Source organism: Salvelinus alpinus, chromosome 37 (genome assembly GCF_045679555.1).
Source record: "Salvelinus alpinus chromosome 37, SLU_Salpinus.1, whole genome shotgun sequence".
NCBI classification, from domain to species: domain Eukaryota; kingdom Metazoa; phylum Chordata; class Actinopteri; order Salmoniformes; family Salmonidae; genus Salvelinus; species Salvelinus alpinus.
Window position 1 is genome coordinate 18,149,394 of NC_092122.1, and position 27,327 is coordinate 18,176,720.

The following is a 27,327-nucleotide window of genomic DNA, read 5'->3' on the forward strand; positions in this document are numbered from 1 at the left end:
GCCGGACAGTGACTTCGTCTTCACTGTGCACATGAAGAAATGGAGTTGAGAGGAAGCCACTTTAGACAATTGAGATGCACCCAGGGTACAGTGGAGGCTGGTGCGAGAAGCTATAGGAGGACGGGCTCATTGTAATGGCTGGAATGGAATAAAAGAAACAGAGTGAAACGTTTCCATGTGTTTGTGTTTGATACCGTTCCATTTATTCCATTCCAGCCATTACAATGAGCCCGTCCTCCTATAGCTCCTCCCACCAGCCTCCACTGCCAGGGTATTGCACTTCGCCCCTGACAGAGGACAGTGTCGTGGGCAGTGATTAGTTCAGGCGTCGAACAGATCGGGTGGTCTGAGTGGACAGGTTTCTTTGGATCAGGGCTGCGAAAGACAAGTCAAACAACTGTTAGGTCATGACAATAATGTTCTCCAACACAGTAAACGCTTGGTTTGGAGTTTGGATTCATCAAATCAATTAAACTATTCCTCAACGTTCAACCAACCACTATCCTTTACCCGTTAGGCACTTGTCAAACTCATTCCACGGAGGGCTGAGCGCCGGCGGGTTTTAACTCCTCCATTATACTTGACTGATGAATGAAGGTCATTGTTTAGTAAGGAACTCCCCTCACCTGCTTGTCTAGGTCTTCATTACAAGGGAAAACCAGCAGACACCAGGCCCTCCAGGGAAGGAGTTTGACACCCCTGCTTTCCTATGCTTCCTGGCTGATGTTTTGGTCACTTTTGAATGCTGGCGGTGCTCTCACTCTAGTGGTAGCATGAGACGGAGTCTACAACCCACACAAGTGGCTCAGGTAGTGCAGCTCATCCAGGATGGCACATCAATGCGAGCTGTGACAAGAAGGTTTGCTGTGTCTGTCAGCGTAGTGTACAGAGCATAGAGGCGCTACCAGGAGACAGGCCAGTACATCAGGAGACGTGGAGGAGGCCGTAGGAGGGCAACAACCCAGCAGCAGGACCGCTACCTCCGCCTTTGTGCAAGAAGGAGCACTGCCAGAGCCCTGCAAAATGACCTCCAGCAGGCCACAAATGTGCATCCTGGATGAGCTGCACTACCTGAGCCACTTGTGTGGGTTGTAGACTCCGTCTCATGCTACCACTAGAGTGAGAGCACCAAAACATCAGCCAGGAAGCATAGGAACTGAGAAGTGGTCTGTGGTCACCACCTGCAGAATCACTCCTTTATTGGGGGTTTCTTGCTAATTGCCTATAATTTCCACCTTTTGTCTATTCCATTTGCACAACAGCATGTGAAATTTATTGTCAATCAGTGTTGCTTCCTAAGTGGACAGTTTGATTTCACAGAAGTGTGATTGACTTGGAGTTACATTGTGTTGTTTAAGTGTTCCCTTTATTTTTTTGAGCAGTGTATTTACCTGAGAAGTTCAGTTGATAGCTGCATCTCCTGGTAGTGAAGTTCATAGTTCCATTTGGGTTCTGCTGGTACTGGGCTTCAATGTCCTGGCTGGATACACTGCAGGTGCCACTTCTCTACAGGATTAAGTCAACACACACGCTGCTTGGTCATGTGTTTTTAATGTAGTAATATGAAGACTACTCTTATGGAGCTTCCGTCCACGTCTTGAAATTGCCAACGGGACTGTAAACCCATACCTCCACTGTGAGAGGAGGACGGGAATTAGACATTGAGTTTTCATTATTTGTCACATTGTACAGTTGTTACACATGGGTTCTCTCTAGCAGGTCAGAAAGGCCTTGACTAATGACCACGACTTCTTCCTGACTACATGGCCAGACCAGGAAAAACTATTGGCCCTAACCTATAGGGACAAGACTTTGGTCAGTAAAACTCCTTGCTCTAGGTTCCCAGCCTGTATTGTGCATACCTGCTTGTTTGTTGAGCTTCACATTGAGTTCTCCTCACAATTCTTTTGGTCCCGATGCCAACGTTGGTCTGACACATGCCTGGAAGAGACACAGAAAACTCCAGGAGTGTTCCTAGACAGGTCACGTTATGGTAAACCAGTATTTAAGTCAGTCTGACCTGAGAAGTCGAGGGTGTAGGAATATCTCCCAGCTTTGAAGCGTATCTGTCCCTTAGGGTTCTTCTGGTAGCGTCTCTCAATCCCAGCACTCCAGTGAGCAACTCTGGAAAAAGCCACATATTATTTGCTGCTATACCATGACTGTCTCCCTCCCCCTTTCTCACCTTAATGAGGGCATATACAATATACAATCTGTCATGTAGTGTGCTATTTGCAAGGTTTCAAGGTTTCACACTCACTGGAGTCTGGTATTCTATCCACACTCCCTCCTCGCCCATGAATTCCCAGGTGTAGCCAGCAGAGGGCGGTGGTGAGGCAATTACGGTGGGGGCTGATTGGGCAATGGATAAGCTGCAAAAAAATAGTGAATTTACACTTCAGTGTTGCTGTGACAAGAACCTAGGTATGAAACTATAGATGATCACACTTGCATATGTCAGGAAAGTATGTAAAGTTATCTTGACACTGAGTTGAGGTCAAAGGGGAAACCAATCACACTAGAGAGAAGCTGGAATTTTTTGTTAGAAATAATGTATATTTAATGCTATTATTATGTTGTGGTTATTTTGTTTTGGTGTTTGTAACTTTTTCTGTATAGATTTGATGAATATTTCTATTGAATAACACCTACAAGATTCCTATAGGCCAGTTTGTATACAGAAAGTCTGCATTCCAGGCTGACTACATTGCAGACGGCGGCCAGATCTCACAACGCCTGGATGGGTTTAAATAATCAGCTAAACACATCATATAATACAGCTGCCTGAGTGGTAGTCGATGATGCAATACAACGAATGCAATGAAGTTGACCTGGAACTTACTCATTCAAATAACTTTGGCAACACAACCATCACACAGGTTAAATTAATGAGGCAGGCCCCTAACGGTGTATATAGATGAGGCAGCATAATAAATGCTGTTCACCATAGGTCCTAGGGGAAGAGGCTAGGGGCCAAAATACCTGCTGTTCATCGTAGGCCCTATCCTAGGGGAAGAGGCTAGGGGCCAAAATACCTGCTGTTCATCGTAGGTCCTAGGGGAAGAGGCTAGGGGCCAAAATACCTGCTGTTCATCGTAGGCCCTATCCTAGGGGCCAAAATACCTGCTGTTCATCGTAGGCCCTAAGGGAAGAGGCTAGGGGCCAAAATACCTGCTGTTCATCGTAGGCCCTAGGGGAAGAGGCTAGGGGCCAAAATACCTGCTGTTCATCGTAGGTCCTAGGGGAAGAGGCTAGGGGCCAAAATACCTGCTGTTCATCGTAGGTCCTAGGGGAAGAGGCTAGGGGCCAAAATACCTGCTGTTCATCGTAGGTCCTAGGGGAAGAGGCTAGGGGCCAAAATACCTGCTGTTCACCATAGGCCCTATTCTAGGGGAAGAGGCCAGGGGTCTAAATGGAATAAGGTTGTGGATGAAACCTCATACCTGCCATTCCCTGAGACGATGGAGTTGAACTTTGGACGCCGCCAGACTGTTCTCTGTACCCGGGTGGCTGAATTGGTCTGTGTCATAGCTGAAGAAGACATACATATGCTAAGAAAAACCTTTGTATTGTACGGGAAATGCTGTCTGGCAGGATATGCAAAGTATTGTCAATTGCTCTACAACAACAAAAAAGAAGCTTAAAGCGGCAATCAGCAGTTGAAACAATAACAAACCGTTCTTCATGCCCCTGTTTTGGTAAAAAGGTAAGGGAGGAAGCTGGAGAAATGTAACCAATCTCAAATTCATAGAGCTATGATTGCAAGGACTGACCATCCATGATATCAAAAGTATAGTTTTAACCATGTTTTGAGGCTATTAAATGTTAGTTTAAATTTACAAACACTGGAGTGAAACAAGCTTGTATTTTGGGTTCTGATGGGGTATGACAGTTGAACTAAGCTCATAAGGCATTTATAAGTTATATTCTTCAAGAGTCAATAGGTACATATCATTTTGTCCAAAAAGTGATGAAGGAACTGATCAATTCAATCCATAGTGCAGAAGACCTGTCTTGTAGCGCAGTTGACATTTAAAGGTAATTTCCTACAGCGTGACCTAATGAATACGGCCCTGTGTGGAGTCTACCTGTGAAGTCTAACGTGTAGCTGGTGCTCCCCACAGTGAAGTGGAAGGTCCCCTGAGGTCTGAGGATGTACTGTCGTTCCACATCACCACTACTGACTGAGGACGAGCCCTGACCTGGACCCTGGGGTCGGGAGAGGGGGGGGGGGCAGAAAGAGAGAGAGAGAAATGAAATATGCAGGGAGAATTTCAGTTTGATTTAATTCCAATTTAAAACGTTGTATTATAGGACCATTTGGGAACATTCAGATTCACTCACCAAAGAACCGTATTCACGCCATATCAGATTGTCTTTGAAATACCACCCGATGTCTTCACTTTGACCCTGAGGTAGGAACGTGAGTCGCCGTACACCCATGGCAGCATTTTGAGCCTCAATCTGATCAAAATCTATATAGACCTGCCTAGAATACACAGAGCAGAAAGGCTACACACACAATCCACCTGTTTGTTCAGAAACATATGTCAGAACTTAGGTTACTGAACTATTGTTTAACATATAACAAATACATAATCATATCCTAGGTTTGAGTCTTAATTCTCTTAAAATGCTTCCTCTCCTGTTCACCTCCTTGAACCAATATTATCTATCAAGGAAAGGGGACAAGGAATGAACACTATTCAAGTGCTCTGCTCATAGTTCTCTTCCTCCTCCTCCTCATATTCCTTCAATAAGGATTAGACCGGTAATAAACAAGTATGAAACTATTTCCTATAAATAATGTACATCTACAGAATGATATACCGGCAGGTCTATGGGCTCTTATTCATTGTTAAGTACTTGATTTTCTGCGATGGACGATTTATTGCTCAAGTAGTCAGCTGTGACATCAGCATTAGGCATTTGACTATAAAGTGTTTTGTTGGTGTGTTATTGACAATAGCCTATGCAAACAATAATGCAACTGAGAAATGTTGACCTGTAATGCTCGTAAACTTACCAGATAACTATTGCCAAACCCACGCAATGACACTGTAAATAACAGATATAAAACGTAATCATTATAACAAATAAAGTGAAAAATAATCTAGTCAATGACGAGCCGACTTGCTTGCTTTAGTACAAAAAAAAACTCCCAAAAGATTAAATGGGTATTAAATCATGTCTAGAAAAGTTGAAAGGCTAGTTATTTAAATATAAATATAATAGTCAAATGGTTGTATATAAAAAAACGTCTTACTTTTAGTTGAAAATATAGAGTGGAACTTTCATTCGTCTTTACACATCAGTCATGACTTTATTTTGTATTGCTTTCACTTAGAGTAACAGTCCAGTGAAAATCACACTTTTAAAAAAATCAGATTCTGTTAAACCCCTAGAGTCAATATCCATGCCCCCACAGAAATCTAATCAGCATAATTTAAAAAAAAATCCCATAAAAATCTGTCAGTTTAAGTTAGATGTATCTGTTTTTTTGCATTCGACGCATCTCAATCCACCGCATTGCGGTGAAAGGTGACAGAGCGGTGTTTGTATGGAAAGATTAGACTCTCACGATGGCGTTCTCTGTCTTGAGACTCATCTGAAGTTGGTACAGCCGATCTGCCAACTTCTGTCTTTAGGGGGTGAACAGTTTGGGCTAAACACTACTCTGTGTAAAGGTGAGACTCTCAGGAACATGTACATGTCAGTTTTCTTGAGGACACCCACAGGCCTCACAAGACTTGTCTGAAGGCCCCCTGGTACCAGTCAAAAAAATGTATGGAATTATATATGGAAACGTTGTAGTGACCAAAATAAGGGGTTACATATTTTTTCGCGGCTCTGTTTCGCTTAAAACATACCCTTTCAGGGCCTCCCGGGTGGCGCAGTGGTCTAGGGCACTGCATCGCAGTGCTAGCTGCGCCACCAGAGTCTCTGGGTTCGCGCCCAGGCTCTGTCGCAGCCGGCCGCGACCGGGAGGTCCGTGGGGCGACGCACAATTGGCATAGCGTCGTCTGGGTTAGGGAGGGTTTGGCCGGTAGGGATATCCTTGTCTCATCGCGCTCCAGCGACTCGGCCGGGCGCAGTGCGCGCTAACCAAGGGGGCCAGGTACACGGTGTTTCCTCCGACACATTGGTGCGGCTGGCTTCCGGGTTGGAGGCGCGCTGTGTTAAGAAGCAGTGCGGCTTGGTTGGGTTGTGCTTCGGAGGACGCATGGCTTTCGACCTTCGTCTCTCCCGAGCCCGTACGGGAGTTGTAGCGATGAGACAAGATAGTAATTACTAGCGATTGGATACCACGAAAATTGGGGAGAAAATGGGGAAAAAAACAACAAAAAAACATACCCTTTCAGATTGGAGAAAGATAAATAAAGATGAACAAACGTAGACTTATTAGAACCAAGAACAATCATGCAAACTACCAGAACACATAATAAAAGCATTCAAACATTTCAGATTTTATTCAGCTTTTAATCAAAACCTTATTACATGGAAACATACACTGTTTTTGTCTTTATTCATTGTGTACAGTAACAATACGGCAGTTTAAGCTTTCAATCATATTAAGGTACCCAGGACAAGCGTCAGCTCATTTTTAAGAACATTTGAACATCAAACTGTTCAACTGTTCGTAACACGATTTGTTTGCTCACAGTTCTTCTTCTGAATAAAAATATAACTCATCTAGCTCATCTAGGGGTAAAGTATAAGGCACTCAGTGGGCTGTTTATTCTGCAGCCACGTTAGAAATGAACACAAGCTAGATTACCAATGATGTGTATATACATCATTGGCTATGACCCTTGATTCAAATAAATGATTAAATAAAAATATTAAGGCTTATTTAATGAGGGCTTTGAATATTCCCGTCTTTTCGAACAACACCTGAGATAAAAGGTATGACCTACATTTCAACATCATGCACACAAATGTTATCTAACTAAATGTCCCAGTTACTTGATCATGGCAGTCTGCTACAGCATTCCTCATATATGTATACTCTACAAAGGCAAAGTGCAATATCTGCTTAAAATAATGAACAGCAAAATCTGACTTCAAAGTATTTTTCCATCCAGACATACAGCAATTTCTGGTACTTCATGATATATTCTGATTGACTGGGTTGTTCTTGTCAGGAAACGAAATGCCTTATCACATATTACACCAGGCCATTACAACAGATCAAATGTTTTTTTACCAAATTTGCAGATACTGCACTTTGCTTTTGCAGGGCACAAAAAAAATAACTGAAAAAGGTAAACAGTTTGTTATTGTGCATGTTGTTTCATACACAGTGTATACAGGATTATATCCATTATCTGTAGTCCTTTTCTGCAATAGGCATGTATTTCTCGTTCGTGAGCTAATGGCAGGTTCTTGCATGTAAACAATAGTAACCCAACAATTCTACATCCCCTAAAATAAACAGCAATGATGATGTTGGAGTGTTGAGTTGTTCCTCATGCTCTCTAGACACGCCTGATGTTGCGCGTCATCCTTGTAGACTGGTTGGTTTGCTTCATGGCTGCAAAAGACAGAGACATTTAGAGAATGCTTCAGACAAGGCCGAAATACATATTGTCATTCCTTTTCTAGAAAATCTAATTGATTAAGACCTACTATGAGAATGATGACCTTCAAAAGAGATCCCACTGAAGTCGTGTCTCCTCTAACATGAGTTACACATCATCTGCAAGGCTACACACGTCTTGAGGCCTCCTACCTGAAAAGTCCAGCTTGTAGGCCTGTCCGTTGGCAGTGAAGGACATGGATCCATTGAAGTCCTGCTGGTACTGGTCTTCAATGTCAGCACTGTCTTTGAAGGTGTGCCAGCGCCCACTTTTCCCCCCAAACTGCCACTCTGGAGATTCACTCTGGCCCGCTGGGGACATCTTCACTCTCTGGAAAGCAGACGTCACTCGACCAATTCTGTTCAATCAGAGAGACCGTTTCGTTTATCTCAAGTAAAATATCAATACATTCAAATCAGCACATTCAAATAATGCGGGTTTTGTCTATGGCACAGTCAATGTCTTCTCCTAAAGGGGCAATCCGTTCCATTGTGTTTGAACTTACAGACTTCCGCTTTGAGGTGGTTGGTACTTTGGACGACGGACAACTTTCCTCTTCCTCTTGCCGCTCACCTGTCTCATTTCTGACACACACACACACACACACACATCATGAACAGAGAAACTAATAAGCAACGCAGAATTCCCCCCCCCACATATTTTCACTTTCTCAGTTACGTTGAGTCTTTCTGTTTTGAGTGAGTCACAGACATGAGTGAGTCACAGACTGGCAACTGCTTGGCATCGAACACAAGGCACTACAGAGGGTAGCGCGTACGGCCCAGTACATCCAGGAGCTCTATAACAGGCGGTGTAAAAATGTGTATTTAGAAATATATATATATATATACTGTATAGCCACATTATTGTTATTTTATTGTGTTAATATTTCCTTTTTTTCTTTAGAAAATGTTTCTTACTTTTTAACTCTGCATTGTTGGGAAAGTAAGTAAGTATTTCACGGTAAAGTCTTTACCAGTTGTATTTGGCGCATGTGACACATAAAATGTGATTTGATTGATTTGACATTCAAGTTTTAATGTCAATATAAGTGTTTGTCTAAGGTTTCTTTCAGTCTGACTCACGTCTGAATTGGATCTCGAAGATATCGGAGCCGATGTTGAACGTAAGAGAACCGGTACGGTTGCGTTGGAATTTCTGCTCGATCTCAGAACTCTGGATGGGGCCTGGGTTTCCCTTGGAATCCTGAGAGAAAAAACACTCTTCCCGTCACTCAACAATGGTTTCTGTGACACGTTTTCTTCACTCAATAGCAGTACATGTCATATGATATGATGTTTCTAAGCTGAATTAAGACTAGAGTAGAGGATTCCAGAGTTCCAGAAGAGGTTTCCATGGTTCAGTTTACTTCCTGAATTGACTGAATTGAAATGGAATTGACCTCAACCCTGGTATGTTCCTAAGTTCAGCTTCTAAAGACAACGGTACACTTGGGGTTGTTGCCTGGTGTTTTGCTGTACCTTTTCTCCATACTTGGCCCAGCATTTGCTAGTTGAGTAGAACCAGATCCACTCTGTCTGCTGACCATCCAAACGCCTCACCCTCAGATTCTTCTTACCGCGGACTCTCATCGCCTTGAAATCAATACTCACTTCGCTACAGAGAGAGAGAATAGAAAGAGACAAGACAGAGGGAGGGGGGGAGTCTCAATTACCAAAATAATTATTTCAAAGTCCTTGATAGACTTTAGATCAGTCAACCAAACCCATATATATACACAGTGTCAAGAAAAAGTATGTGAACCCTTGGATTTAATAACTGGTTGACCCTCCTTTGGAAGCAATAACCTCAACCAAGGTAGTTGCGGATCAGACCTGCACAACAATCAGGAGGAATTTTGGACCATTCCTCTTTACAAAACTGTTTCTGTCACGAATCCCGCTTCCTGAGTCTGTTTTTGCCTGTGTTCTGTCCTGGAGTGTTTTTTCCGGTGTCCTGGAACGCACCCTGTCTGGTTGCCGGGCGACGTAGCTAGTTGGAGGATCTCTGAGTACCCGCACCTGTATCCCATCAGCTATCTGCACACCTGGTCCTGATCATCACCCCTCCACTTCATAAGCGCTGACCTGACATCCATTCCCTGCCGGATCGTTAGCCATGAACATCATTCACCCGGAACACTCATCCCATCCCTACCTGGTCGTCGGTGACTTCAGTTACTTCCTTGGATCTGCTTACTCAATTCCATCAACTCACCTCCGCTGCCCGCTCCGCTACTTGGATTTTTCTATCACTACATTTAAACTTGTAAATAAATACTCACCTTCGTCTTACTCTCCTTGTCCTGGTCTGCTTCTGGGTTCTACTTTAGAGAACCGTGACAGTTTCAGTTCAGCAATATTCTTGTGATGTCTGGTGGGAAACGCTCTCTTGAGGTCATGCCACAGCATCTCAATCGGGTTGAGGTCAGGACTCTGACTGGGTCACTCCAGAAGGCGTATTTTCTTTTGTTGAAGCCATTCTGTTGTTGATTTACTTTTGTGTTTTAGGTTGTTGTACTGTTGCATCACCCAACTTCTGTTGACCTTCAATTGGCAGACAGCCTTACATTCTCCTACAAAAAGTATTGATAAACTTGGGAATTCATTTCTCTCGATAATAGCAAGCTGTCCAGGCCCTGAGGTAGCAAAGCAGCCCCAAACCATGATGCTCCCTCCACCATACTTTACAGTTGGGATGAGGTTTTCATGTTGGTGTGCTGTGCCTTTTTTTCTCCACACATAGTGTTGTGTGTTCCTTCCAAACAACTCAACTTTAGTTTAATCTGTCCACAGAATATTTTGCCAGTAGCACTGTGGAACATCCAGGTTGCGAACTTCAGACGTCCAGCAATGTTATTTTTGGACAGCAGTGGCTTTTTCCGTGGTGCTCTCCCATGAACACCATTCTTGTTTAGTGTTTTACGTATAGTAGACTCATCAACAGAGATGCTAGCATGTTCCAGAGATTTCTGTAAGTCTTTAGCTGACACTCTAGGATTCTTCTTAACCTCATTGAGCACTCTTGTAGTCATCTTTGCAGGACGGACAGTCCTAGGGAGAGTAGCAACAGTACTGAACTTTCTCCATTTATAGACAATTTGTCTTACCATGGACTGATGAACATCAAGGCTTTTAGAGATAATTTTAGAACCCTTTCCAGCTTTATGCAAGTCAACAATTCTTAATCTCAGGTCTTCTGAGATCTCTTTTGTTCGAGGCATGGCTCATATCAGGCAATGCTTCTTGTGAATTGCAAACTCAAATTTTGTGAGTGTTTTATATAGGGCAGGGCAACTCTTGCCAACATCTCCAATCTCGTCTCATTGATTGAACTCCAGGTTAGCTGACCGCTGACTCCAATTAGCATTTGAAGAAGTCATTAGACTAGGGGTTCATATACTTTTTACAACCTACACTGTGAATGTTTAAATTATGTATTCAATATAGACAAGAAAATTACAATAATTTGTGTGTTATTAGTTTAAGCACACTGTGTGTGTCTATTGTTGTGACTTAGATGAAGGTCAGATCAAATTGTATGACAACTTATGCAGAAATCCAGGTAATTCCAAAGGGTTCACATACTTTTTCTTGCCACTGTATATATACAATACCAGTCAAGTCAAGTTTGGACACATCTACTCATTCAAGGGTTTTTCTTTATTTTTCCTATTTTCTACATTGTAAAATAATAGTGAAGTGACATCAAAACAAGAAATAACCCATATGGAATCATGTAGTAACAAAGAAGTGTTAAACAGATTCAAAGTAGCCACCCTTTGCCTTGATGACAGCTTTGCACACTCTTGGCATTCTCACAAACAGCTTAGTGAGGTACGCAGTCACCTGGAATGCATTTAAATTAACAGGTGTGACTTGTTAAAAGTACATTTGTGGAATTACTTTCCTTCTTTATGCATTTGGGCCAATCACTTGTGTTGTGACAAGGTAGGGGTGGTATACAGAAGATAGCCATATTTGGTAAAATACCAAGTCCATATTATGGCAAGAACAGCTCAAATAAGCAAAGAGAAACGACAATCCATCAATCCGGAGCATTTCAAGAACTTTGAAAGTTTCTTCAAGTGCAGTCGAAAAAACCATCAAGCGCTATGATGAAACTGGCTCTCTTGAGGACCGACATAGGAAAGGAAGAGTTAAAGAATAAGTTCATTAGTTACCAGCATCCGAAATTGCAGCCCAAATAAATGCTTCACAAGGTACAAGTAACAGACACAACATCAACTGTTCAGAGGAGACTGCGTGGATCAGGCCTTCATGGTTGAATTGCTGCAAAGAAACCACTACTAAAGGACACCAGTAAGAAGAAGAGACTTGCTTGGGCCAAGAAACACGAGCAATGGATATTATACCAGTGGAAATCTGTTGATTTTTGGTTCCAACCGCAGTGTCTTTGTGAGACGTAGAGTAGGTGAACGGACTATCTCCGCATGTGTGGTTCCCACCGTGAAGCATGGAGGAGGTAGTGTGATGGTGTGGGGGTGCTTTGCTGGTGACACTGTCTGTGATTTATTTAGAACTCAAGGCACACAACCAGAATGGCTACCACAGCATTCTGCAGCGATACGCCATCCCATCTGGTTAGCACTTAGTGGGACAATCATTTGTTTTTCAACAGGGCAATGACCCAACACACCTACAGGCTATGTAAGGGCTATTTGACCAAGACGGAGAGAGTGATGGAGTGCTGCATCAGATGACTTGGCCTCCACAATCCCCCAACCTCAACCCAATTGAGATGGTTTGGGATGAGTTGGACTGCAGAGTGAAGGAAAACCAGCCAACAAGTGCTCAGCATATGTGGGAACTCCTTTAAGACGTTTGGAAAAGCATTCCAGGTGAAGCAGGTTGAGAGAATGCTAAGAGTTTAGCAAGGCAAAGGGTGGCTACTTTGAAGACTCTCAAAAAAAAATATATATTTTGATTCGTTTAACACTTCTTTGGTTACTACATGATTATATCTGTGTTATTTCATAGTTTGGTGTCTTCACTATTATTCTACAACATAGAAAATTGTAAAAATAAAGAAAAACCCTTGAATGAATAGGTGTGTCCAAACTTTTGACTGGTACTGTAAATATATTGTATATACAATGTTTGTAGGTCTATCTGGCTCTGAACTAAACTAACACCTTCAGGTGTACTCCCTCTCCTTACCCGTAGGGGGTGTTGTAGATATTGATGCCCTTAATGTTGGGTTGGGAGTACTGTCCCTCCAAAATGTGATCGTTGGCTATGTCCTTCCAGCCATGTCCATCTTCCAACTGCCATTTGTATGGCCCGCTAAAGTCACGCTGAGCCTCTGACAGTGGGGAACAAAATGGATACAGGTAAATTACACTCACAAGACACTCATTCGTTGCATCCATACACATCTCTGTTCATGGTCACAAACACAAACATATTAACTTGATTAGGCCATTGTCCATTTTCAGTCTTGGTCAATTAACATTTCTAAACGTTTCAAGGTTTATGGATTGAATGTAAGCAAACTTGTCGACTCCCTCCCTTCCTCTCTGACCCTATTACAGCCTAGTACACGTCTCACCTCTAGATGAAGACCTTTCCATGGCCCGGTCTCCTCTTCTCACTCCAGATGAAGACCTCCTCCTTTCTCTCCCACTTCCGCCTCTCCCTCCAGATAAAGACCTCCTCCAGTCCCTCCTTCCACCTCCTCCTCTCCCTCCAGATAAAGACCTCCTCCTGTCCCTCCTTCCACCTCCTCCTCTCCCTCCAGATAAAGACCTCCTCCTGTCCCTCCTTCCACCTCCTCCTCTCCCTCCAGATAAAGACCTCCTCCTGTCCCTCCTTCCACCACCTCTTCTCCCTCCAGATAAAGACCTCCTCCTGTCCCTCCTTCCACCACCTCCTCTACCTTCAGATAAAGACCTCCTCCTGTTCCTCCTCCCACCTCCTCCTCTCCCTCCAGATAAAGACCTCCTCCTGTCCCTCCTTCCACCTCCTCCTCTCCCTCCAGATAAAGACCTCCTCCTGTCCCTCCTTCCACCTCCTCCTCTCCCTCCAGATAAAGACCTCCTCCTGTCCCTCCTCCCACCTCCTCCTCTACCTCCAGTTGAAGACCTCCTCCTGTCCCTCCTCCCACCTCCTCCTCTACCTACAGATAAAGACCTCTTCCTGTCCTTCCTTCCACCTCCTCCTCTCCCTCCAGATGAAGACCTCCTCCTTTCTCTCCCACCTCCTCTCCCTCCAGATAAAGTCCTCCTCCTGTCCCTCCTTCCACCTCCTCCTCTACCTCCAGATGAAGACCTCGTCCTTTCTCTCCCACCTCCTCCTCTACCTCCAGATAAAGACCTCCTCCTGTCCCTCCTTCCACCTCCTCCATCACTGTCAGAGGAGGAGCTGGGGTGCTTGAGGCGACACCTGGCTCCATAGCGACAGTTGCCTCTCAGTGCGTATTTGCAGACGTGTCGGTAGTGGCACCTTTTCCCATCCCGGCAGTGACCACTGTTGTAGTACCGGCAAGGCTCTTCCTGATCCTGATCAAATATAATATAATCAACCAAACTGAAATAGATATGACAGCATGACTTTTGACTTTTTCCACATTTTGTTACGTTACAGCCTTATTCTAAAATGTAATAAATAAAATGTTTCCTCAGCAATCTACACACCAAACCTGAAACAAGATTCTCTGGTCTGATGAAACCAAGATTGAACTCTTTGGCCTGAATTCCAAGCATCACGTCTGGAGGAAACCTGGCACCATCCCTACGGTGAAGCATGGTGGTGGCAGCATCGTGTTGTTGGAATGTTTTTCAGCAGCAGGGACTGGGAGACTAGTCAGGATCGAGGCAAAGATGAACGGAGAAAAGTACAGAGAGATCCTTGATGAAAACCTGCTCCAGAGTGCTCAGGACCTCAAACTGGGGCGAAGGTTCACCTTCCAACAGGAAAACGACCCTAAGCACACAGCCAAGACAACGCAGCAGTGGCTTCGGGACAAGTCTCTGAATGTCCTTGAGTGGCCCAGCCAGAGCCCGGACTTGAACCCGATCAAACATCTCTGGAGAGACCTGAAAATAGCTGTGCAGCGACGCTCCCCATCCAACCTGACAGAGCTTGAGAGGATCTGCAGAGAAGAATGGGAGAAACTCCCCAAATACAAGTGTGCCAAGCTTGTAGCGTCATACCCAAGAAGACTCAATGCTGTAATCGCTGCCAAAGGTGCTTCAACAAAGTACTGAGTAAAGGGTCTGAATACTTATGTAAATGTGATATTTCAGTTATAATTTTTTTTATACATTTGCAAAAATGTCTAAAAACCTGTTTTTGCTTTGTCATTATGGGGTATTGTGTGTAGATTGATGAGGGGAAAAAACTATTTTATAAATGTTAGAATAAGGCTATAACGTAACAAAATGTGGAAAAGGTCAAGGGGTCTGAAAAAGGCACTATATCTGTTAACTATAAGTGTTTGGATAAAACCATTCGCTAAATTACCATATTACATAGATATATTGTTCACACTTTTCTTTTTAGAAGGAATTATATGGGGTTCCATTTGTAAAGTTGAACAGTTCATTTGTACAGGCTATTTGCTTGATATTTTTTACAGACTTAGTTCTGACCTGCCGGGGTCCTGCTGCATCACTGTCTGATTCCTCTTCTGTAGCACTGCTCTCAGAGTTACTCTCAGAGCAGCTGTAGTTCTCCTGGTAGCTGTTCCCTTGACTAGGGTCTGGACAGGGAAAATAGAATAGAAATACAATAGAATAGAATAGAACAATAGGAAATAGAAGAGAATCTGTGATTACAGTGTGATATTGGACCAGTGTGATATCAAATTGTGTTTTGTACACTGTAAAAAAATCCTGTAATTGTCACAGTAAATAACTGTATAATCAACAGTAACAAACTATATAAGCTGAATACAGTAGATTACCGTATATTACATTGCATTGTGGGGAAAAATGTAACGACTGGGAAATATTTTATGTATTTTGTAACGTAAATAAATGCTACGTAAAAAACAGTAGCAGTTCACTTACACAATACATTTAATATTTTATTCTTCGTTAATTGGTGCCTGTTTTGTTATTTTATATGCATTACTTTGTTTATGGCAGTGTTGTTTTATATTTAACAAAAAATATACAATCAGAAAGGCACAACATACAAATAAATCATTTTCCATTGTTAAAAGTAAACCACAAAAATAGGAGCTACATGTAAAATGCAGGCCCCTTGTGGAAATTAGGTGAATAATATGAGTGAGTATTTTCAATGTGATGTACACTGAGTGTACAAAACACTAGGAATACCTGCCTTTTCCATTAAATAAACTGACCAGGTGAATCCAGGTGAAAGCTATGATGCCTTATTGATGTCATCTGTTAAAGCACAATATGTAACTTTTTCAGGGACCTGACCGAATTCACATAGAAATGTGTGTCATTGTTCTGTCCTTCGCACCGAAAGCAAGTCTAAGAAGCGGTAGATCTGTTCTATGTGCACTATTTCTATGCTTTCCGTTCCCGTTCTTAAGTTTTGTTTTTGCGTCTTTTAATTTCGGTTTTGTACACCAATTTCAAACAGCTGAAAATTGAATATTTTGGTTATGGAAAATATACACTGCTCAAAAAAATAAAGGGAATACTTAAACAACACAATGTAACTCCAAGTCAATCACACTTCTGTGAAATCAAACTGTCCACTTAGGAAGCAACACTGATTGACAATAAATTTCACATGCTGTTGTGCAAATGGAATAGACAACAGGTGGAAATTATAGGCAATTAGCAAGACACCCCCAATAAAGGAGTGGTTCTGCAGGTGGTGACCACAGACCACTTCTCAGTTCCTATGCTTCCTGGCTGATGTTTTGGTCACTTTTGAATGCTGGCGGTGCTTTCACGCTAGGGGTAGCATGAGACGGAGTCTACAACCCACACAAGTGGCTCAGGTAGTGCAGCTCATCCAGGATGGCACATCAATGCGAGCTGTGGCAAGAAGGTTTGCTGTGTCTGTCAGCGTAGTGTCCAGAGCATGGAGGCGCTACCAGGTGACAGGCCAGTACATCAGGAGACGTGGAGGAGGCCGTAGGAGGGCAACAACCCAGCAGCAGGACCGCTACCTCCGCCTTTGTGCAAGGAGGAGCAGGAGGAGCACTGCCAGAGCCCTGCAAAATGACCTCCAGCAGGCCACTCTGCTCAAACGGTCAGAAACAGACTCCATGAGGGTGGTATGAGGGCCCGACATCCACAGGTGGGGGTTGTGCTTACAGCCCAACACCGTGCAGGACGTTTGGCATTTGCCAGAGAACACCAAGATTGGCAAATTCGCCACTGGCGCCCTGTGCTCTTCACAGATGAAAGCAGGTTCACACTGAGCACATGTGACAGACGTGACAGAGTCTGGAGACGCCGTGGAGAACGTTCTGCTGCCTGCAACATCCTCCAGCATGACCGGTTTGGCGGTGGGTCAGTCATGGTGTGGGGTGGCATTTCTTTGGGGGGCTGCACAGCCCTCCATGTGCTCGCCAGAGGTAGCCTGACTGCCATTAGGTACCGAGATGAGATCCTCAGACCCCTTGTGAGACCATATGCTGGTGCGGTTGGCCCTGGGTTCCTCCTAATGCAAGACAATGCTAGACCTCATGTGGCTGGAGTGTGTCAGCAGTTCCTGCAAGAGGAAGGCATTGATGCTATGGACTGGCCCGCCCATTCCCCAGACCTGAATCCAATTGAGCACATCTGGGACATCATGTCTCGCTCCATCCACCAACGCCACGTTGCACCACAGACTGTCCAGGAGTTGGCGGATGCTTTAGTCCAGGTCTGGGAGGAGATCCCTCAGGAGACCATCCGCCACCTCATCAGGAGCATGCCCAGGCGTTGTAGGGAGGTCATACAGGCACGTGGAGGCCACACACACTACTGAGCCTAATTTTGACTTGTTTTAAGGACATTACATCAAAGTTGGATCAGCCTGTAGTGTGGTTTTCCACTTTAATTTTTGAGTGTGACTCCAAATCCAGACCTCCATGGGTTGATAAATTTGATTTCCATTGATAATTTTTGTGTGATTTTGTTGTCAGCACATTCAACTATGTAAAGAAAAAAGTATTTAATAAGAATATTTCATTCATTCAGATCTAGGATGTGTTATTTTAGTGTTCCCTTTATTTTTTTGAGCAGTGTATTTTATGGCGGTTTAGATGGTACAATGACTTTCTAGACTATACTTGCTTGTTTAGCCACATAAACTGAAATTAGGAGAACTATTCAAATTTTGGCAAACAGGAAAAGGCAGAGCTATTTCTGCATAGTGCATCTTTAAATCCACTTCAACCAGCGTACACGAAAGGGAGGAGACAGGTTAAAGAAGGATTTTTGCAGCCTTGAGACGATTGAGACATGGATTATGTATGTGTGCCATTCTGAGGTTGAATGGACAAGACAAAAGACTTAAGTTCCTTTGAACGGGGTATGGTAGTAGGTGCCAGGCGCACCGGTTTGAGTGTGTCAAGAACTGCAAAGGTGCTGAGTTTTTCATGCTCAACAGTTTCAAAATGGTCCACCACCCAAAGGACATCCAGTCAGCTTGACCCACTGTGGGAAGCATTGGAGTCAACATGGGCCAGTATCCCTGTGGAACGCTTTCGACACCTTGTAGAGTCCATGCCCCGATGAATTGAGGCTGTTCTGAGGGCTAAAAAGTATCCAACTCAATATTAGGAAGGTGTTCCTAATGCTTTGTATATTACATGCAGTCGGAGGGGAGGGGGGGACTTTGTAATATAATTATGTACATCATCATTACTAACTTACTAGCCAGTTAGCCAGGCTAACTAGCTACCTCTCCCCTGTGTCATACACTGTGTATTTGTGTCATGATTATGCCTTACTTGTAAGATGGTAGTTCCATTCTATACAGAGTTCTTGTTATACTGTACAGCCTGCTCACTATTGCAGCATCTTAATGACCATGTATATCATGGTTAAGTTGGTTAATGAGCGCTCTCGCTCTGTCCGCCATTAACTTGGTTTAGTGACAGTTTTCTTAACGTGCGGTGGTCACGTGTACTCTCGGGCCACATTATACTTCAGTCTATGTGTGCATATCGGATCTGTGTTATGTAGCAGTAAAGACTGCAGCTTTATCCTGCTATTGTCGTTCATATTTTTCTATGCTGCATTATCATTCAGTTAAGTAAAGTTGTATCTGTGTATAGCCTTACCCCTTTTAAATTTGATTATGTGTTATAATATGTCCTTTCTTTTCTGCTAAAGCAGTGACTAAAACAAACTTAGGGAGGAGGCTTCTAATGTTAACATGCATGAAACTAAGGCTTTTACGGTTACAGAAGTCAACAAATGAGAGCACCTGGGGAGTAGGAGTGGAGCTAGGCACTGCAGAGCCTGGATTAACCTCTACATCACCAGAGGAACAGAGGAGGAGTAGGATAAGGGTACGGCTAAAGGCTATCAGAACTGGTCGTCTAGTACGTTCGGAAAGAGAGTAAAAGGAGCAGGTTTCTGGGAGCGATAGAATAGATTCAAGGCATAATGTACAGACAAAGGTATGGTAGGATGTGAGTACATTGGAGGTAAACCTAGGCATTGAGTAATGATGAGAGAAATATTGTCTCTAGAGACGTTTAAACCAGGTGATGTCACCGCATGTGTGGGACGTGGAACTAAAGGGTTGGCTGAGGCATATTGAACAGGGCTAGAGGCTCTACAGTGAAATAAGACAATAATCACTAACCAGGACAGTAATGGACAAGGCATATTGATATTAGGGAGAGGCATGCGTAGCCGAGTGATCATATGGGTCCAGTGAGTGGTTGGGCTGGCTAGAGACACAGCGATTCAGATAGCTAGCAGGCCGGGGCTACCAAGCTAGCAGAAGGGCCTTAGAGGGACGTCTCGACGGAGGAAAGTCTGTTTTAGCCTCTGCGTGTGGTGATGTCGATAGACCAGTCGTGATGGATTAGTAGGGTTCCGAGTAGCAGAGGAGTCCAAGTCCAATTGGCAAAATAGGTGTAGTGGCCCAAGAAATTGGCCGATGGATCTATTCAGCTAACAGTCCAATATGTTCTAGACAGCTAGCGGGCCGCGGCTAGCAGATGGGCATTTAGGAGACGTCACGACGTAGGCGCCAGTTGAGTACTCCCTCGAGTAGATTATGTCGGTAGTCCAGTCGTGAAGGATCGGCGGGGTTCCGTGCCCCGTACCGGCAGTAGAAGAGGTCCGGGTATTGTAGCCCAGGAGTGGCTGATGGGCCTCTTCAGCTAGCTGGGAGATGGGCCTAGCTCCAGGCTAATTGGTGCTTGCTTCGGGACAGACGTTAGCCAGGAGTAGTCACTCGGATTGCAGCTAGCTAGCTGCGTTGATCCAGGTGAAAAGGTTCAGAGCTTGCGGTAGGAATCTGGGGATATGGACAGAAAATAGGTCCGGTATGCTCTGGTTTGAATCGCGTTGTACAAACTGGCGAGAGAGTTTGCTCCGGGAAGGTGACCCAGATTTACCTAGGGGTCGCTCCTCTTTCGGTCGTGCCCTGGACACTAGAGGTCGACCGATTATGATTTTTCAACGCCGATACCGATTACTGTAGGACCAAAAAAAGCCGATACCGATTAATCGGCAGATTTAAAAAATATATATTTGTAATAATGACAATTACAACAATACTGAATGAACACTTTTATTTTAACTTAATATAATACATCAATCAAATCAATTTAGCCTCAAATAAATAATGAAACATGTTCAATTTGGTTTAAATAATTTAAAAACAAAGTGTTGGAGAAGAAAGTAAAAGTGCAATATGTGCCATGTAAAAAAGCAAAAGTTTAAGTTCCTTGCTCAGAAGATGAGAACATATGAAAGCTGGTGGTTCCTTTTAACATGAGCCTTCAATATTCCCAGGTAAGAAGTTTTAGGTTGTAGTTATTATAGGAATTATAGGACTATTTCTCTCTATAACATTTGTATTTCATATACCTTTGACTATTGGATGTTCTTATGTTCTTAACAGTATAGCTTCCGTCCCTCTCCTCGAACCAGGAACACATCGACAACAGCCACCCTTGAAGCATCGTTACCCATCACTCCACAAAAGCCCCTCTGCAAGGGGAACAACTACTTCAAGGTCTCAGAGTGAGTGACGTCACCGATTGAAACGCTATTAGCACGAACCCCGCTAACTAGCTAGCCATTTCACATCGGTTACACCAGCCTAATCTCAGAAGTTGATAGGCTTGAAATCATGAACAGCTCAATGCTTGAAGCACAGCGAAGAGCTTCTAGCAAACGCACGAAAGTGCTGTTTGAATGAATGCTTGCGAGCCTGCTGCTGCCTACCACCGCTCAGTCAGACTGCTCTATCAAATATCAAATCATAGACTTAATTATAACATAATAACACACAGAAATACGAGCTTTAGGTCATTAATATGGTCAAATCCGGAAACTATCATTTCGAAAACAAAACGTTTATTCTTTCAGTGAAATCTAATGGGTGGCATCCCTAAGTCTAAATATTGCTGTTACATTGCACAACCTTCAATGTTATGTCATAATTATGTACAATTCTGGCAAATTAATTACGGTTTTTGTTAGGAATAAATGGTCTTCACATAGTTTGCAATGAGCCAGGTGGCCCAAACTGCTGCACATACCCAGACATTACATTGCACAACCTTCAATGTTATGTCATAATTATGTACAATTCTGGCAAATTAATTACGGTTTTTGTTAGGAATAAATGGTCTTCACATAGTTTGCAATGAGCCAGGTGGCCCAAACTGCTGCACATACCCAGACTGCTTGCACGGAACGCAAGAGAAGTGACACAATTTCCCTAGTTAAAAGAAATTCATGTTAGCAGGCAATATTAACTAAATATGCAGGTTTAAAAATATATACTTGTGTATTGATTAATCGGTCGATCTCTACCGGACACATTTGAAAATGTTGGAAACTTACGTATGTTGCCAAAATGTAATGAGAAGGACCCTGAGACGTTCTTTTTGTTGGAGCTTGTTGCTGACGCGCTCTCTCGTGCGCCCTGTTCCTGAATGTCTATGTGACTGACTGTTGTTTATTTTGTTTGGTATTGTCCTGTTCTGTCGCTCCTGTCTGTTCCCTTCTGGTCTAGTTTTTGTCTTTCCTCTTAAAGGTTACTTCCTGTGTGCAAAGGTTGCTGAGGTCTGGGGAAGACGAGGTTGGCTGGGGCAAGTGGAAGTGTGAACACGTACCCCCTTATGAATTTGGGACGCAGGCTGGGTGAATTTGGGATGCAGGCTAGGTCATTTACTAGGATCCAGGGCAGTATTTTGTTTGTGACAGTATTTTGTTTGTGACTGGTCTGCCATATTCTTTCTCTTTGCTCTTGTTTTCCTTATTAGGATGTCGGTGGGCGGAGCTGGGAGGGTCGTCAGCGACATGGGACACCTGTGCACGGGTGTGTCCCGGGATAAATACACATCTTTCCCCATTCATTGAGGAGACTCTCTCCATGCAGACACACTTATAGATTTTGGTTGTGGCATTTTTGTGGCCGTTTGTTTGCTTTGGCACCTTTCAACAACCCTCATTATCACATTTATGCACGCAACCACTCACTTACACTACTGATTACTGACTACACACACCATTGTTAATTGTATTTAGTTTACTTCAGTTAATAAATATATTTTGTTATTCCTTATCTCCACGTTGTCTCCCTTTTTGTTACGAACTTCGAGCCGGTTCGTGACAATAGCATATGACAGACAGTTTGTGGTCAGAGCACGTCTCTGGAGCCGCTGACCCCAATATGGTGTAATTGCAGATGCAATTCAGGGCTTTTCTTGATGTGGTCGTTCCTTGATATCAGGTAATGCTCATTGGTGTTACCTACCCCGCGCCCTCTTGTTTTTACACTGCTGCTGCTCGCTGTTTATTATCTATGCATAGTCACTTTACCCCTTCCTACATGTACAAATTACCTCGACTAACCTGTACCCCAGCGCAATGACTTTGTACCGATACTCCCTATATATAGTCTCGTTATTGTTATGTCATTTTATTGTGTTACTTATTTAAGTAAATATTTTCTTAACTCTATTTCTTGAACTGCATTGTTGGTTAAGGGCTTGGAAGTACGCATTTCACGGTAAGGTCTACCTACACCTGTTGTATTTGGCACGTGACAAATTTGATTGTTTCTCGACACAGATGATTTGTTTACAAAGCAAGTTAGGATAATTAATGTGTCAGGTTAGGTGAATGAGGTTAAGGTTAGGAAAAGAGTTTGGGTTAGGATTAGCTACAATGCAACAGTTGTCAACATCTGTCCCCGATGTGAAAGAAACGGCCACGGACCAATGGCGAGCATCAATGGGTGTAACTTGACATCAGAAAACGCCCCTAATAGCGATCTGCAATTACTCCTGCTGTAGAACTCATTGAGGCCAGCAATAGCAGGTCAAACAGACGACTCACTCAGAAAACATATCATGACTCTCGAGTCAGTAAAGAGTCGTTCAAAATAAAAAATATAATTCGCAAACTAAACATCACTACACTAGACTATTTATCTTTTAATGTAGTCATCTCAGTTTTCATGTGAAGCATATTTGTATCCTTCGCTTGTTTGTAACAATTGCAAAGACATTGGCAACTCTGCATTTGTATTCAACTTAGTTCTGAAGTTATCGGAAGTCATAGACAGAAGTATCTTGATTCTATGTTAAGCATAGATCTGTGTGAAGTGATGCGGTAGGGAGAAACACCTCTAATGACGCACTAAGCTGTGTTACGAGTGGTCTGAGGAATTTGGTAAGTAACAAGCGTTTTCAAGTGCAACTTCAGTAAAAATGGTTTTGGGAAACAGCTCGGAGATTTAACGATGCTCCCACGAAGGTTCTAACCGGGCCCTGGCCTGTGTGGTACAGTCTGTCATGTGTAGTAGTTTGTTGCATCGCATTGCTCAGTTTATCATTTTTCAACTTTGAATTCCATCTAAGCCACAAAATGTTATGTCCTACAATTTGTACATTACCTTTTATAGCACTTTGAGAGCAAGCAGCCCAAGTCTCCAATGGTCCCAGAACTGGTTGATGTGCCGCCCTAAGTGACCACACACTCAAATGGACCTACAGCTGGGCTAAGATTCTTTCACCATTCCCACACAGTAGACCTAGTGTAAACCATAATGTTGTGTATGGCTTAATTTGTGGAAATGCTGTGATCACTCCGTTTTTAATGTTGTGATTCACAGACACATGATGACCACAATTTGAATGCTGCAGCTGAGACTAAATGATGTTTAGGGACAAACACTGAGACCCAAAGTATGACTGGACATGGGATTCATGAGGGAGACACATTTGTAATATTTGTTTGGTCTTAGATGTCATAGACTATAGCGTCCTTATAAATATTTTTAAAAGCATTTGATATGGATGAGCATAGTTTTGTTTGAAACTTTCTCTGGTTTTGATAATTACTTTAAACAATACATTTTGCAACCCTACTTACAGGCCTGTAGTGGCCTGTAAACCATGAGTTTCAGGCCACGGTTTAAGGCCTTATGTTAAGGTATACTGTATGTCATGGCTCAATTATAATGATCTTCGCCTAGGAACTCACTTGTTGAAGGCCACAGGACTGAAAATGAACAAATTCAACAACTATGTCTCTCATTAACAAATACAGTCATGGGAGGTAACTCTACAATTCAAAGGCAAGGCACACTGGAGGCTTACATTTAAGTATACCTTACTCAAAAGACACTGCATTTGTTTTACTCATATGAAGATAGTACTGCTCACTTCAGCTATTTAAGTTTCTTAACTTCATTTTTTCCCCCTCAATGTTTGAGAAGCCAGAACTTATCCGGTTTTACAGTGTGTAATGCTGTCCTCCTGCTAATTATGCGGTTTAGACTGAATGCAGTGTTAAATGTGTTTCCCACAATTGATAACAGCAATATGGACCTGGTTAAATTGGCAAGAAGGATTTTGATTTACACTATACATACAAAAGTATGTGGACACCCTTTCAAATGAGTGGATTCGGCTATTTCAGCCACATCCATTGCTGACAGGTGTATGACATCAAGCACACTGCCATGCAATCTCCATAGACAAGCATTGGTAGTAGAATGGCCTTACTGAAGACCTGTGACTTTCAACGTGGCACCGTCATAGGATGCCACCATTCCAACAAGTCAGTTCGTCAAATTTCTTCCCTGCTAGAGCTGCCCCGGTCAACTGTAAGTGCTGCTATTGTGAAGTGGAAACATCTAGGAGCAACAACAGAACGGGACCGCCGAGTGCATAAGTATGTAAATATTGTCTGTCCTCGGTTGCAGCACTCACTACCGAGTTCCAAACTGCCTCCGGAAGCAACATCAGCACAAGAACTGTTCATCAGGAGCTTCATTAAATGGGTTACCGTGGCCGAGCAGCCGCACACAAGCCTAAGATCACCATGTGCAACGACAGTGGTGTAAAGCTCGCCGCCATTGGACTCTGGAGCAGTGAAAATGCGTTCTCTGGAGTGATGAATCACGCTTCACCATCTGGCAGTCCAACTGGGTTTGGCGGATCCCAGGAGAACGCTACCTACCCCAATGCATAGTGCCAACTGTAAAGTTTGGTGGAGGAGGAATAATGGTCTGGGGCTGTTTTTCATGGTTTGGGTTAGACCCCTTAGTTCCAGTGAAGGAAAATCTTAACACTACAGCATACAATGACATTCTTGACAATTCTGTGCATCCAATTTTGTGGCAACGGGGAAGACCCTTTCCTGTTTCAGCATGATAATGCCCCCATACACAAAGTGAGGTCCACACACAAATGGTTTGTTGAGATCGGTGTGGAAGAACTTAACTGGCCTGCACAAAGCCCTGACCTCAATCCCATCAAACACCTTTGGGATGAATTGGAACGCCGACTGCGAGCCAGGCCTAATCGCCCAACATCAGTTGCCCGACCTTACTAATGCTCTTGTGGCTGAATGGAAGCAAGTCCCCGCAACAATGTTTCAACATCTAGTGGAAAGCCTTCCCAGAAGAGTTGAGGCTGTTATAGCAGCAAAGGGGGGACCAACTCCATATTAATGCCCATGATTTGGAATGAGATGTACAACGAGCAGATGTCCACATACTTTTGGTAATGTAGTGAAGCTGCGTATAGGCATGGCTTCCTTGTTTTTAGTCTACCAGTCTGTCTATCCTGAGCATTATAGGACATTGTTATGAATTAAAGAAATGAAAGTGAAAGCATGTTATAATTTCCTAGAAACAAAATCCTACTATTATAGTAACTTTACCATAACGACTATACCTGAGAACAAAGTAAACATAGAAATGTGAATTTTATATAAAACACATAAGTTAACTTTAACGTGTTGTCAAGTTGGCTAGGACCTATTGAATCAAAGCCGTCTGTCCGACACGAAACAACAACAATTCACGCATTATACCGCTTGATATGAAACATAAATATTACAAGGGAAGCGGATATAATAAAATAAAACATTGTAAGGAAATAATCTAATCAGTTCATATGTAATGCGTCTTACCATTTACGTTGCTGGACGCCATGGGGAGAATAGTAATAGCTTTCGTTTTCCATTGAATAGCCCGCTAACCAGTGAAGCTTGCTCAATCATTTTACATTAGGGACAGATCGAAATTTACGGAGCAGGGGTTGTCAAACTTTTTTATTTTGGTTTGGGGAGGGTTGTATGTTTTTAAAAAAATTGTAGTGTATTTTTTTTCCTAGGTTTACATTGACTCTCTTGCATTTTTTTACGATATAATTCTTCCATCCTATTCAAATGTCCCCATCTGCTTGCATACGCCTCCCCTATAATCAAGGTGTTTGGTACTTCCCTTATGCACTGCCTTTTCCTTGCACTAAGTTTAATTATAAACTGGGTGGTTTGACTGCTGATTGGCTGACATATCAGACCGTATACCATGGGTATGACAAAACATTTGTTTTCCCTGTACTAATTAGGTTGGTAACCAGTTTATAATAGCAATAAGGCACCTTGGGGGTTTGTGGTATATGGCCAATATACCACGGCTAAGGGCTGTGTCCAGGTACTCCGCTTGCGTCGTGCCTTAGAACAGCCCTTAGCCGTGGTATATTGGCCATATACCACACCCCCTCATGCATTATTGCTTAATTATGAACTGGGTGGGTGGTTCGAGCGCTGAATGCTGATTGGCTGAAAGCTATGGTATATGACAATGTACCACAGGTACAGTATGACAGAACATTACTTTTTACTCTTCTAATGATGTTAAAAACAGTTTATAATAGCAATAAGGCACCTTGGGGGTTTGTGGTATATGGCCAATATACCACGGCTAAGGGCTGTATCCAGGCACTCCGTGTTAGATTGTGCATAAGAACAGCCCTTAGCCATTGGCTGTACCACACCCCCTCGGGCCTTATTGCTTAATTATAAACTGGGTGGTTCAAGCCCTGAATGCTGATTGGCTGAAATCAGTTATATATCAGACCATATACCATAGGTATGACAAAACATAACTTTATACTCTTCTAGTTATGTTGGTAATCAGTTTATAATAGCAATAAGGCACCTCCGGGGTTTGTGGTATATGGCCCATATACCACGACTAAGGGCTGTTTCGAGGCACTCAGCATTGCATAGTGCACAAGAACAGTCGTGCATAAGAACAGCCCTTTGCCCTGGTATATTGGCCATTTACCACACCCCTTCAGGCCTTATTTC

The 27,327-nt window shown here is 43.1% G+C and overlaps 1 protein-coding gene across 2 annotated transcripts; it reads right to left on the bottom strand.

Annotated features, from left to right (window-relative positions):
• Positions 1 to 6,503: 6,503 nt before the first annotated feature.
• LOC139565819 (protein mono-ADP-ribosyltransferase PARP12) lies at positions 6,504 to 26,249 on the bottom strand. 2 transcript variants are annotated; one of them, XM_071386419.1, is made up of 9 exons: positions 26,143 to 26,249; positions 15,193 to 15,302; positions 13,902 to 14,100; positions 12,761 to 12,905; positions 9,062 to 9,197; positions 8,666 to 8,786; positions 8,086 to 8,164; positions 7,733 to 7,938; positions 6,504 to 7,534 (listed from the first exon to the last, which is right to left on the bottom strand). In XM_071386419.1, exons 1-9 carry the CDS (start codon positions 26,162 to 26,164, stop codon positions 7,479 to 7,481), a joined length of 1,074 nt encoding a protein of 357 aa, XP_071242520.1. In that variant the 5' UTR covers positions 26,165 to 26,249; the 3' UTR covers positions 6,504 to 7,478. The 2 variants fall into 2 exon arrangements, with proteins under 2 accessions (XP_071242520.1, XP_071242519.1); XM_071386418.1 differs by having other exon boundaries at positions 13,890 to 14,100.
• Positions 26,250 to 27,327: the final 1,078 nt, after the last annotated feature.

Coding starts and splice junctions, on each gene's coding strand:
- LOC139565819 (XM_071386418.1), bottom strand. CDS start 26,164: ATGGCGTCCAGCAACGTAAATG. Junction 7,939..8,085: donor CCACCTCAAAGCGGAAGTCT/GTAAGTTCAAAC, acceptor CTGATTGAACAG/AATTGGTCGAGTGACGTCTG. Junction 7,535..7,732: donor CTACAAGCTGGACTTTTCAG/GTAGGAGGCCTC, acceptor TGTCTTTTGCAG/CCATGAAGCAAACCAACCAG.